This window comes from Homalodisca vitripennis, chromosome 3 (genome assembly GCF_021130785.1).
Source record: "Homalodisca vitripennis isolate AUS2020 chromosome 3, UT_GWSS_2.1, whole genome shotgun sequence".
Classification (NCBI taxonomy): Eukaryota; Metazoa; Arthropoda; class Insecta; order Hemiptera; family Cicadellidae; genus Homalodisca; species Homalodisca vitripennis.
Window position 1 is genome coordinate 106,523,180 of NC_060209.1, and position 11,821 is coordinate 106,535,000.

General features: G+C 31.7%; 2 protein-coding genes across 42 annotated transcripts in view; one reads left to right on the plus strand and one right to left on the minus strand.

Annotated features, from left to right (window-relative positions):
- The window catches only part of LOC124357275 (Down syndrome cell adhesion molecule-like protein Dscam2), a 231,198-nt gene extending 223,279 nt beyond the window's left edge, over positions 1 to 7,919 (minus strand). For all 41 annotated transcript variants that reach the window (XR_006921931.1, XM_046808888.1, XM_046808894.1 and 38 more), the window contains exons 1-2: positions 7,773 to 7,919; positions 207 to 343 (exon numbers count right to left, since the gene is read on the minus strand). Coding sequence is in view for 40 of the 41 variants with exons in the window: in XM_046808888.1 (XP_046664844.1) it covers positions 207 to 255 (49 nt within the window). In the remaining variant the exon portion in view is untranslated. The remainder of the gene's footprint in view (positions 1 to 206; positions 344 to 7,772) is intronic.
- A 3,636-nt stretch (positions 7,920 to 11,555) lies between these two features.
- The window catches only part of LOC124357277 (60S ribosomal protein L9), a 12,989-nt gene continuing 12,723 nt past the window's right edge, over positions 11,556 to 11,821 (plus strand). The window contains exon 1 of the mRNA XM_046808918.1: positions 11,556 to 11,638. The gene's annotated coding sequence lies outside the window, so the exon portion shown is untranslated. The remainder of the gene's footprint in view (positions 11,639 to 11,821) is intronic.

Genomic DNA, 11,821 nt, shown 5'->3' on the forward strand with positions numbered 1-11,821 from the left:
TTTTAATAACGGCAATCCGGATACTTTTTGAATACACCTCGTATGAGGTTCAATGTATTTCAAGAATAAAATACGAAAACAGTTTAGTTGGAGACAACATGTTGACACATGTTTACACAGTGAACTGCACAGATTCTCCAATCCTAACCTAAAAAATACAGGCATAATAAAATCAACTTGCTATGACAGAAAAGTAGAGGACTTACCCATGGAAACGGAGAGCAGAAGAAAAAGAAGCACAGTAGAGCGCTTCATAGTGACACTTTGTCTATGAACACTCACATACACGGAGGCGCTATAGAACAACAAGAGCACTCACTTCACTCGCGGCGGCTCGCGCGACCTGGAACAGAGAACACAGTCTTAGGCCGCTGCCACATCTATGGACTAAAACCTGCATAATTAAAGGATCAATGAGTGAGGAACTTTACGTAATTACAATGTTACTTACTTCCAACATCAGGGCGTTTATTAAAGAAATCTCGAATGAATTTATGAAATATCAGTATGACACGTGAATATAATGAAATCTTAAGCGTCAGGAATACGCTTAAGATTTCACCGAACCCCACCACACCCATCCCGACTGTTCTAACGTACTATGTTGCAGTTCCTGGACTCCATCTATGGAGGCTAGATCTTGGCAGTTTAATATTATCCCAAAATCTTAACGAATTTTCCCTCTTAAAGAGGTGAGAGAATCTACACGCAACATGTTAAACACAAAGCCTAAAACACAAAGCCCCGTTTGGTTTTAGGAACTTACGAACTCCGAACAGGTTATTGATGCAGTAGTAACTATCTGCAGTGTGTGACTTTGGTTAAAGTTTCGTCAAATTGGAGTTTTTTATAACAGTGCGAAGGCTTACGCAACACAAGTAATGAAAGGTACATTCAGTAACAAGCCACCAGTAACTGAGTCAGTATTTCATTGTGCCAATATCTACACAAACATCTATACAAACTTGAATGGATTGTTTACTTTTGGATTTGCGACAATGTAAAAATAGAATATTTAATTATATAGCACAAAATATATTCACTTAGATCATTTTTTAAAAGAGGGGACTACGATTATTGACTGTACAATATTTGTTGTAATTTGTAATTGCGTTGTGTACTTTTTCAAGTACACAGTATGAACGTACACTGAATAAATTAAACAAACAAAAGGAGAAATACCTAATAACAAACTGTCTAAATGTTAATAACAATTTTGACATTCCCGCAAAGAAGTTTTGGGGATTCCCCGCCCATAGTTGTTGACGTTTAAAAATAATAATAACACAATATAATTCGTACTTTTGAATTTGGCGTAAATCTGTTTAGATCAGAATGTAAATACTTATATATAAAAGATAAAGATATATATATACATATACTATGAGTGGTAAAAAATATACCATTCCATACCATTCAAACGTGTGAGTTTGACCTTCACAAGGTTAAATTCAACACAGCCAGCGTCGCTCGTTATGGGTAATAAAAATGGCCGTAAAGAGGTGAAACAGTCAAGAGCCAATTACACAGAATTGCAACATTCCAGAGAATTACAATGGGTAAGGAATATAACAACAGCCGTAACTAGCTTAAATACTGTAGGTTTTGTTTTATCTACTCAGCTCTAGATAATTTTCAGAATCTCCCCCTAGGGAATTTATTATGATAAGACTTTAATACTATAATACAGTTACAAAAATATACTGTACTGTAAGAAGTTTAGGTTTCTCAATTAAGTGTGGCAAAACTAAATAAAGTGAAAAACATGTAAATAAAATTAGCCATTTTCAACAATAATTGTCTAGAAATATGGGGAAGCCCAACATTTTCAGGAGCTTGTTTGAGGAGCTTCCTTCAGTTTGAATATGTAAAAATATACCAGTAGGTACTCGATAGAATTAGGTATCGATTAGTATTAGGAGATCAAGTCCTAATTTCTCGTGGCTAAATCGACAGGTCTAGAACCCAAAACTGTAATTTGGGTTCCGGATTCAAATGCACCTAGTGATCTGAACAGCCACATTTAATAACGGTGTTTTAGATTATCTATAACAAAATGGTAAAATAACTAAGCTAACAAGAGCAATGTTCCCTCGGACCCTCTCTTTTCTCTCGCTAAAATACAAATATTTATAATTGGATCCAGTATTCTTTAATGAAAATGATAGATCTTAACTTTTAAATACAAGATGAATAAACCATTACTTTCATAAGTACCCCTAAACAAATACATTTTTCATTAAAATATTCATGCGTAATTAAGTATTGAGTGACTTAAAAACGATTATGATCATAGAATGGATTTTGGTGCCTGACAAAAAAGAATTTTGCTAGTTACACGTAATAGCAAACTGCGATTAGACAACAACTTTGCGCCAATCGACGAGTTACCTGTGCAACGCCATAAGTTAACGGAGTGGCGTGCAATACGTCGCATGTAGATTACGTTAAGTACACCAGTAAGTATGAGATTATGTTTTGGTTGATTAATATTCAACAACACGCCTTATGGTTTTTGAAAGTTGATATATGGCTTTCTTTATCCGCTAATTGAAGTGAATCTGTTTACTTACATCTTGCGTTATCTGAACATTATATTTTGGTTTTTACAATCCGTTTCTAAATGTTTATATCTAGTTCTCGCATTCCTTCCTAAAATAAAATAAATATTTCATCGCCTCCACGATTATTCTTGATTTGTCATCATGATGAATTGATTATATTTTGTAGTAAGTTGATTGACTCTTCAAATGACTCCCTTTACGATAAAATGATGGACAGACCAAGTGACACAAAGTGGACAAAATTGATTGTACTCGTGGATGAATACACAGCAGGTAGCGAGGGGAAGCCAGGCTACACGTTCGTCCTGGATAATTACAGTACATGTATATCGTCTTATTCATTGGAAGTGTCTCCACAAAACATGATTCATCATTCCGCCAGTAGTTCTGCTCGCATGGAGCCAACTTCTAATTAACAATCGCGCATCGTTTCCCGGGGATCTGCCCGACGTAAACGCCTTGCTGCACTGACATGTAGGTGCGTTAGCAATTATTGCAACTTTTTTCTGAATCATTACATAATTTTCCGCTCTTCGTACTGACGAGTCATGTTGTAAAACTTTCCAACTTACAAAATAATTTACAGTTTAAAAATTTAAAAATATATTATATGCATTTTACGTGTTTTTTTTAATTAGCCTATATTCATTAACTTATCATAGCGGTGAACCCAAATGTACGTTTGTGGTGGAGAAGGCCACTCTTATCTCTATCTACTACTTGTTATTACGCATTTTAAGGTGGTTTAAATTAAGATATTATCAATATTTCACCAGTAGCACCACAGTTAAGTAGTTGACCTTTACGAGCGCTCACGTGATCTGACCTTGAATTTGGGTACTACCTCGAGGAATACTTTTCTTTTTCCGCCAGAAGTGCGGGAAGGCGCCACTGAAGCCTGCACTAATGGCCAGGGCATTTCCGATGGGTACTTTCCCGACCTCAGATCACGAAAAAGTTGGACAATCTGGAACGTGATATAAGCTCGTGAAACTACAATCGGAAATGCCCCTGGCCCTCAGTGCGGGGCTTCGGTGATGCCTCCCTGCCCTGATGGCGGAAAAATAAAACCACCCCTTGAGACAGTACCTAAATTCAAACTCAGCTCACGTGAGCGCTCGTAAATGTCAACTTTAACTTTTAATATTTTATAATACGTAAAATGTAATTACCTACTTACATAACCCAATAAAAAAAGAGAAAAGGGATAGAGTGGCATCCTGATAATATTTTATACAAAGTACATAAACATTTTATACAATTACTCATATACATAAGTTCTTTTTTAAATTAAACATATGGCTATTAAAAGGACCTATTCTTTGTCCACATAAGGAGCTTTTAAACAAAAAAAAAAAAAAAAAAAAAAAAAAAAAAAAAAAAAAAAAAAAAAAAACTGGTATACAACCTACTGGTTTCTACATAGCTATATCAAATACAAATATTTTTAGCACCATTTTCTGTCCATGCACTTAATACTATCCGTATTCTAGCCATGTTTATACTGTTTCTCTGATAATAGGGAAATTTCTATAAATGCTGAAAGAAAAATGATTCATTAAATTTGTATTATTTTCCTATTTTAACAAATTCCCCCACCAGCAGTCTGTTGTAAAAAATGTTGGGACTTTTCAATTCTTTATACTCTTGAAAATAATTTGGGTACTCCCATTAGGTCCTTTAAAAACAAGGTTGACTTGGAAGAAATTAATGATTTGAGAATTGGTTGTTGGCACCATCTGTGATGACAATAGTACATTACTAGTGAAAAGTGTCTCTTTATAAGCTGCCACAACTGTGACACAACAAAAATCGAACACAAATTTAAACTTCTTCATTGTATTAATAACATTATGCATTGAATAAATAGTAGAAAAATACAACAATATATTAAGTTTACACAAGAGGATGTATTCACATCAAGAACTAACAAGGAATAATTGGGGGGGGGGGGAAGTTGAGATAACTGATATTTCCCTGTAGTGGACAGAGAGTACTGCCCCATTTTTTTTTCTTAAAAAGTTCTTAACTCCTTTCATTGTTGAGAACGATCTTTCAGCAGTATATGTCAGTACTACTGAATTATTTAAATAATAATATAATCGTATACTAAAAATTTGAAAATATTCAAAATTTGGGGGGGTCGGATCCCTTGGACCAGAATACGTCCTTGATTCACATTTGGACTTTGTTATTAATGAATGTGTTATTTAAATTAATTACTAAATTTTTTTATTATGTATTATAGTGCAAATCTGCAAAGTGTCAATGACTCACTGACACTATTATAGTACTGGCAATTTCCCATTGACAGAGTACAGGAATAGTTTAAAACCCAGCCTACTTGAAAGTAGTATAAAGAAGATTAACCAAATACTGTTTCTTTATGAATCTGATAATGCAATTAGATTTTTAAAACTCAAATTATCTCTAGATATTCACTTAACAGTTAAGTAAAAAATGTTTCTTATATTTCTCTTTGGATCTGAAAATATTCATTGACATATTATACAATGTTTTTAAAATAATTGACATTCCAGTAGCATAATATAATCAAAATATCCAATATTTAAAAATGATATGTTTGACAAATATAACTAGATAAGATATCAAATTAAAAATATATTTTCCTGAATCTGTCAATTGCTTCAGTTTTTTTTTTTTTTATTATTAAATAGATGTGTAGCCTGAGTGCAAAAACATGATGATCAATGTTAAACAAATTAAATCCTTAAAAATGTATTCTAATGTGACCAATTCAATTTTAATGTATATTCTTTCTCATTAATAAAATATAAATAACATGTTTCAGTAATCAGACCATACAAATACAAAAATACTAACAATACCGGTAGTCTAGTTTTTGAAGATGTATCATTATATTGTTTTCATGGAATCAAAATTAAATGTATTAACTGTAGTACATAATAATACTAACTTCTAATGTGCAGACATGTACAAACATGTAACAAACAAAATAAAACAAGCCATAAAGCAATGAAACATACCTGTACAAAAGTCTTGATTATGAATCTTTCTGAATTATTCCTATATTCAGAAGGGTTTATAATCAAGGACCAAAGTAACAAAAAGAGTATCTAGAATTTCATTTTCTTGGGAGGAGGGTGTGGGAATCAACCCATAATTTTGTCATAGGTATGTTTAAGTATTATCTCTTTTTCTTATTGAGTGTTATAAATTAAATGTACATAGTTTAGAAAATGTTAACAAAAACTTTGAAAACATTCTTAAATATCTTTCATAAAACAACGTTTTGTTCAAATATTCTCAGCATTTTCTTAAGAATGAGAAATTAAGTTTGCTCCTTTCAACTATGAAGTGATAAATAACATGAACTAAACTACTGTATTATATTTAGTTTCTTGAATGAATCACTGTCCATGTTGGAAATACCCCTGAATCGCTTGTAGTAAATAAAATTATCTAACTTTAATTTTATGCAAGATGTGAGTAACTACTAGATAAACAGAGAGCAATAACCAAAGAGTTACAGTTTTTTATTTGATTTTTAAGATTTCTACGATACTCGTTTTATAAAAAGCCTGATTCCGATCAAACAGTTTTTAAAAACATAATATTATAAATTACACTATTTATATCTTTTCCATTTATTTAATATCAAACAATCCAATATTTGTATGCATAATTGAATGAATTACAAATAACGAAATAATATTTTATTGGATTGTTTAGTTTCAAATATATAAAAAAATAATATACAATTAAAAGAACAATATTATCTCAAATAAAAATCGTTTATATATATATATATATATATATATATATATATAAAATTAAAATGAAAAATGCCTTTATTAAAGAGGCGGAGTTAGGGTTATCAAGCCCTCTCTACCAATCAACCTTAAAATTAGGTTGATATTTATTAATCAAATTAATATATTATATAAATGATATAATATTAAAATGTGTACATACAACATTCTAATTATATGAATAATATTCTACGTTCGAAAGGGTTTATACCATAGTTCCAAAACTACTCAGTAGTAACACTAACTATATATATATATATATATATATAGTTAGTGTTACTACTGAGTAGATTTTTATATATATATATATATATATATATATATAAAACAACTAAACTCATCACTAGTACATCATAAATTTCTGTTCTGATCTTAAAATTACTGGAAGTAACTAACTACTACTATCCAATCGAGATTTAATATTCAAAATGCATGCAATGTAAAATTGATTTCATACCATACTACATTTAAGTACTGTGGTTGTAAAAGAATAAGTATCCATAGAGAATTTAAATATTTTTCAACATGTTTTGGAAAGTACACCCCACTCCACTTGGCACTTCTTTTAAGTGCAGAGCTCTGAGTTTTAAAAATAAGGAAGCTCAAAATGATTCCATTTTTTAAAAATATATTATGGTTATAAAACCATACTTTTTGGTTCATTTATAGCTTGTACTCCACAATAATTTAAAAATAACACAGTAAAATAATGTAAAAATTATTAATTAATATTAAAATTCTTGAAAATCTATTATCTCCTCCAATATAAATTACTTGATAAAGCACATAATGTTTTAAGGCAAATTTTGACAAACCTGTTTAAGGTTCAAAGAGAAAAATACTGTCACCACAACATTTACAAATGTATGTCATACATTTTCCTATGCAAAAATATTTGTAATGTATTTTTAATAATTTTTTAGTATATATTTTTGGTATACTTCAAATGTATCTCTTCCCAACTACAAAAAGAAATAATATAGAAGTGAAAAATTGTTCTTTTATTTTTCACTAATTAAAACAGTGATTACTAACTAAAAAAGTAAATATATGTAAGCTGTAATAATGCGGTGCATTATAATTTTATGTAGAGTATATACCATAAAATGTAAGAAATAAATATTGTCAGAAGAGCCAAAATATATTTTTTCAGTTGTGTAAGAATTCACAAAAATCATTACAGCTCCTAATTCTTTAACAAAATCTATCGTTACAATAAACTTTAGTTTATTCCAACAAATTAACATCACTTTTAGTAATAAATACAAGTTTATGATCTTATTATCAAGGATAAAAAAGGGGGTTGGTTGCCACCCATGACAGGGCAATTACTCTTAAGTGTAAAACAGGATTTTATTATATAAACAAGATTGCTCTAAAAATTTTGATAAAATGCATTTTTAAGTGTACTTACGAAATTTCGGACCCGGAAGCCCCCTACGATAGAAGTAGAAAGTCAGAAAATCACTATGACACAAAATACACACCGGCACGAAGATCGAAACACCCTTACCACACAACAGCAGAAGCTGTATTGATAAATGGGAGGCAGCGAATGCAGCGCTCCTGCTGACAAACTAAAGAGGCTGAAGTGGGTGCCTTCAGTCATACACATAATAGTTTACAAAATACTAGACAAACGGTAAGATACTATATAAAATTATGCATCGAGGGTGGGCACAATATACTATTACCACAAGAGTCGTGCTGCAAAAAATTATAGTCCACTAACATTTACGTAAATTTAAATATAAGCATATGGCTTTTAAACGAATTTATACGCTATAAATTAATTACGTTTTTAATACTGTTAATTGCAAATAATATAACAAAACGTTATTACCAGATAGATATAATAGTAAATAACACTGGATAGTTTTGATTCTACGAAATATATTAAACTAAAGGCCTTTGAAGCTTCGTCCGTTGCGGTTACAGCTATAGAATTGAAAAGAACCTTTATGCTGATGTCTTTCTGGACCTATACATCACAAGACTCTCTAATAGTCATTACAAAAAACAGGAGTACACCACACAGCGTGTAACAAGCTTCACTGAGTTTTTATGCAAAATTTAAAGTCTATAGCTTATTTCATTAGACTACTATTAGTGTTTCTATGTCACATGTTAAAATGTTCGCTAACGCTCAGCTAAATCTCTTGAAGTGACATATACCGTCATTGAACTCAATGTTGCTTATGTACGCATAAAGTTTCCTTAAAAATCTCAAGTCTATAGCTCAGTTAGCTCTAGAGATATCATGGGGGGGGGGGAAACAGACAGACAGAAATTGAATTTTCTGAAGAATCCTGAAAATCATAGGCTTCGCTAACGCTTAGCTAACGTTTTCTCACCCTGATTTTTCCTACTGCCCTTAATATCGTGGGTTAAAATGAGGATACTATCGATCAACATTACATTCATGATTGTAAGTAAACATTGTAAAATTTCAATCCATACTTACTCAGTATCCAATAGTAGTTATGAAGAGTATTGAGTTCAGTGAATGATAAAGGAAATATGATCTTTCCAGATATTTGTCATCATTCAGTGATACAAAACAATCAGTGACACTACGTTTCAATCTCGTACTGCATATTACGTATAGTCTTCTGAAGGAAACATGAGAAGTGCAGATGAAGTCCATGTGCTCTGGTTGCAAGCATCTTTTTCTATGAATCCTTGTCGTAGGGCTTTTGGTTGCTTAGATGTAGTCACCGTTTTTGTAAATAGTATTTCAAATTTCACTAATCAGAATGGTGATAAATTTTCGTTTATGTTAATCCCTTATGTGCCGGGTTTATTGGAGATAATTAAATGAGTAGGTCGAAAATGCAACATTATAGCCGCGTTTAAAACACGCAACGCTCTTTGACAAAGTTGAAATGACAAAAACAATGGCACACAGGATTCTGAATACTGTAATAAAATATTTTTGCAATAGCGAGTACATAGGCGAGACAAAACGACCACTAAACGTAAGGATAAAAGAACACAAAGAAAACACGAGAAAGTGGCTAACAGATAAGTCCAAATTTGTTGGTCCGAAGACCATCATTTGAAATAGGATGTAGCTAACATAACACACAAGAAACTTCTTTTCTTAAAAAAGATATTAAATGGGGCTTTATAGGCTACATTAAATTGACAAATCAACCGATCAACCAACCATCAGTTGAAATTAGGCCCCTGTGGTTACTAATTCTGAAAAAAAAATTAATTAACAGGAAAACCTAAAGTATCAAACAGATTAGAAATTTGTAATAAACCAATAGGAAGTCACAATATGGTTTTAAGAAGTTCGTCTGGAACAAACCAATAATAAAAGTGGCCCATTGCCTCCTTTTTTGCTATCTTGTTCCTGCAGTAAGATTTCATTTACCTTTGGCCGGTTTTCATTTACGAGTTCTATTTGGTTGGCAGGTTATTGCAGTCCTATTCTATAGTTCAGTTATAATAATTAGTGTATTATAGTTTTATTAAGTGCATGTTTTAGAGTTAGTATGCATAGAGTACACACACGAAATTACTGTTGTGGTTCCATACTTGTTGAGGTCAACGCTCTGGTATGTTCAGACTGCATATCTCAATACGTAATGATACTGTTTTGTATCACTGAACGGTGGCAAATGTGCTGAAAACTCCTGCTTCCTTCACAACCTTTCCATTGTCAAAAATAAACTTCAAGCATTGAATGATATTGTATATTACCCTATTTCTTTCGATTTTACATACTCTTAATGGTAATCGTCCTATTGTGCAGCTATTCTACAGAGAATAAACTTCAAAATTCCTTCTGGCTCACGATTTAAGGCACTCTTTGCAAAACCATCGGTAACTACTTCCTACGCAGTCAGTAGCCCTACGATAAGGATTCAAAGATAATGATCCTAATAACCAGAGCACAATGACTTATCTGCGCTACTTATGCTTCCTTCAGAAGACTCTACGCTATATACAGTACGGTACTAGATGGCTTGAGAGGTCATCAGCAAACAATTCAATAACCAGTTATCACCACATACATCCTGAACGTACCTTGTCCCGTTTAGGCATGTGTTCGAAGTACTTCTTTAAGTTATGTATTTTGATGAGGCTTTAAAAGCCATCACTATTTCCAAGCAAAAATGTATAAAGCAAAAATTTCACCATACGCTTGGAAATAGTAATATTTATATATTGTACTATTTTACTCATATTTCTTCTTTTCTGCTGTTAATTTAGTATTATATATCGATGTTCCTTTCTATCAATGTTGTTAATATGTATTCTTCTTATTTTTTTATCGTGTTTTGTTTCCTACATCTCTACAACGCAGTCTTTTGAAGAATTTTTTTACAAAATATTGTAATGGTTGATCCGTTAAAAATAAATGAACATTGTAGTGAAAAACTTGCAAAAGAACTCGTCTTGAGAGTGTGCACACGCACTCATGATTCATGTAAGTTCTAATGGTAACTTTAATGATTGAACAATTTTTGATACGATAACGTTGTTATTAAAAACATTGTAAATTTCCCCAGTTGGGTAGTGAGCCGTTCAAACCCGATTATTTCTTTCGCACATGAGGTAAGACGAAAGAAGAGTGTACCAATATATTTGTAAACCGTTGTGTGGTTTCGTAGATTTCGTGAGTCAGTGGATTTGGCTTATTGGTTGAGTGTTAGCAAAGCCTGTCCATAAAAAGTGCGGGCAACATTTCTCTTCTGTCTATCTATCCGCACAATGGCTCGAAAACAGAATCACAATATGGATTTGACATTTTGCATAAAGCCTAATTTTTATGTTAGGAAGTGTCTCTTATTGTATTTTTTCTTTTAAAATAAGAAAAGCTATCGTCAAATACATTGAGAATCGCCATCAAAATACAGGGGAAATAACCATCCACATATGGAAAAATTGCTCCTTCAGTGTTTACTTTACAAAACACTCTGGATGTCTTATAATTTCGCATGGTCACGGAATTGTAGTGGAAGATGACAGTTTCAGTTTTTTACTATTCAATAATGAAATTAATCTTATGAGTATAAAATATAATAAACATTATTAAGAAACTGAGTGAAGTCAATAAATCCACTGATCTGTATAAAAATAAAAACATAAAACATATTTTGAACTATAAATCTATTATATACATATATATTGTGCATAACTTTTTCCTCTTTACTAATATTGTTTACTTCTTTGACTTTTAAGTACGTTTTCCTGTTGGTATTTTTATTCTGTGGTCATGACATATCTGTGATTTCGGTCTTTCCGGTCTACACGTTAGGGAGTAAGGTAAGTTGAGAAATTATTTAGTGTATTTCATCCTCTTCAATCTTCATAAAATACTTATAAGTTTGTACTAATTTTAAGCATAATTGAACTTTTTTTAACTGTTTATAAAATAAAAACCGTGGTATCATTAAATATCTTAGGTTTATTTCTAAGTCTGCTTAGAACATAACCCTAGTAGTGTAG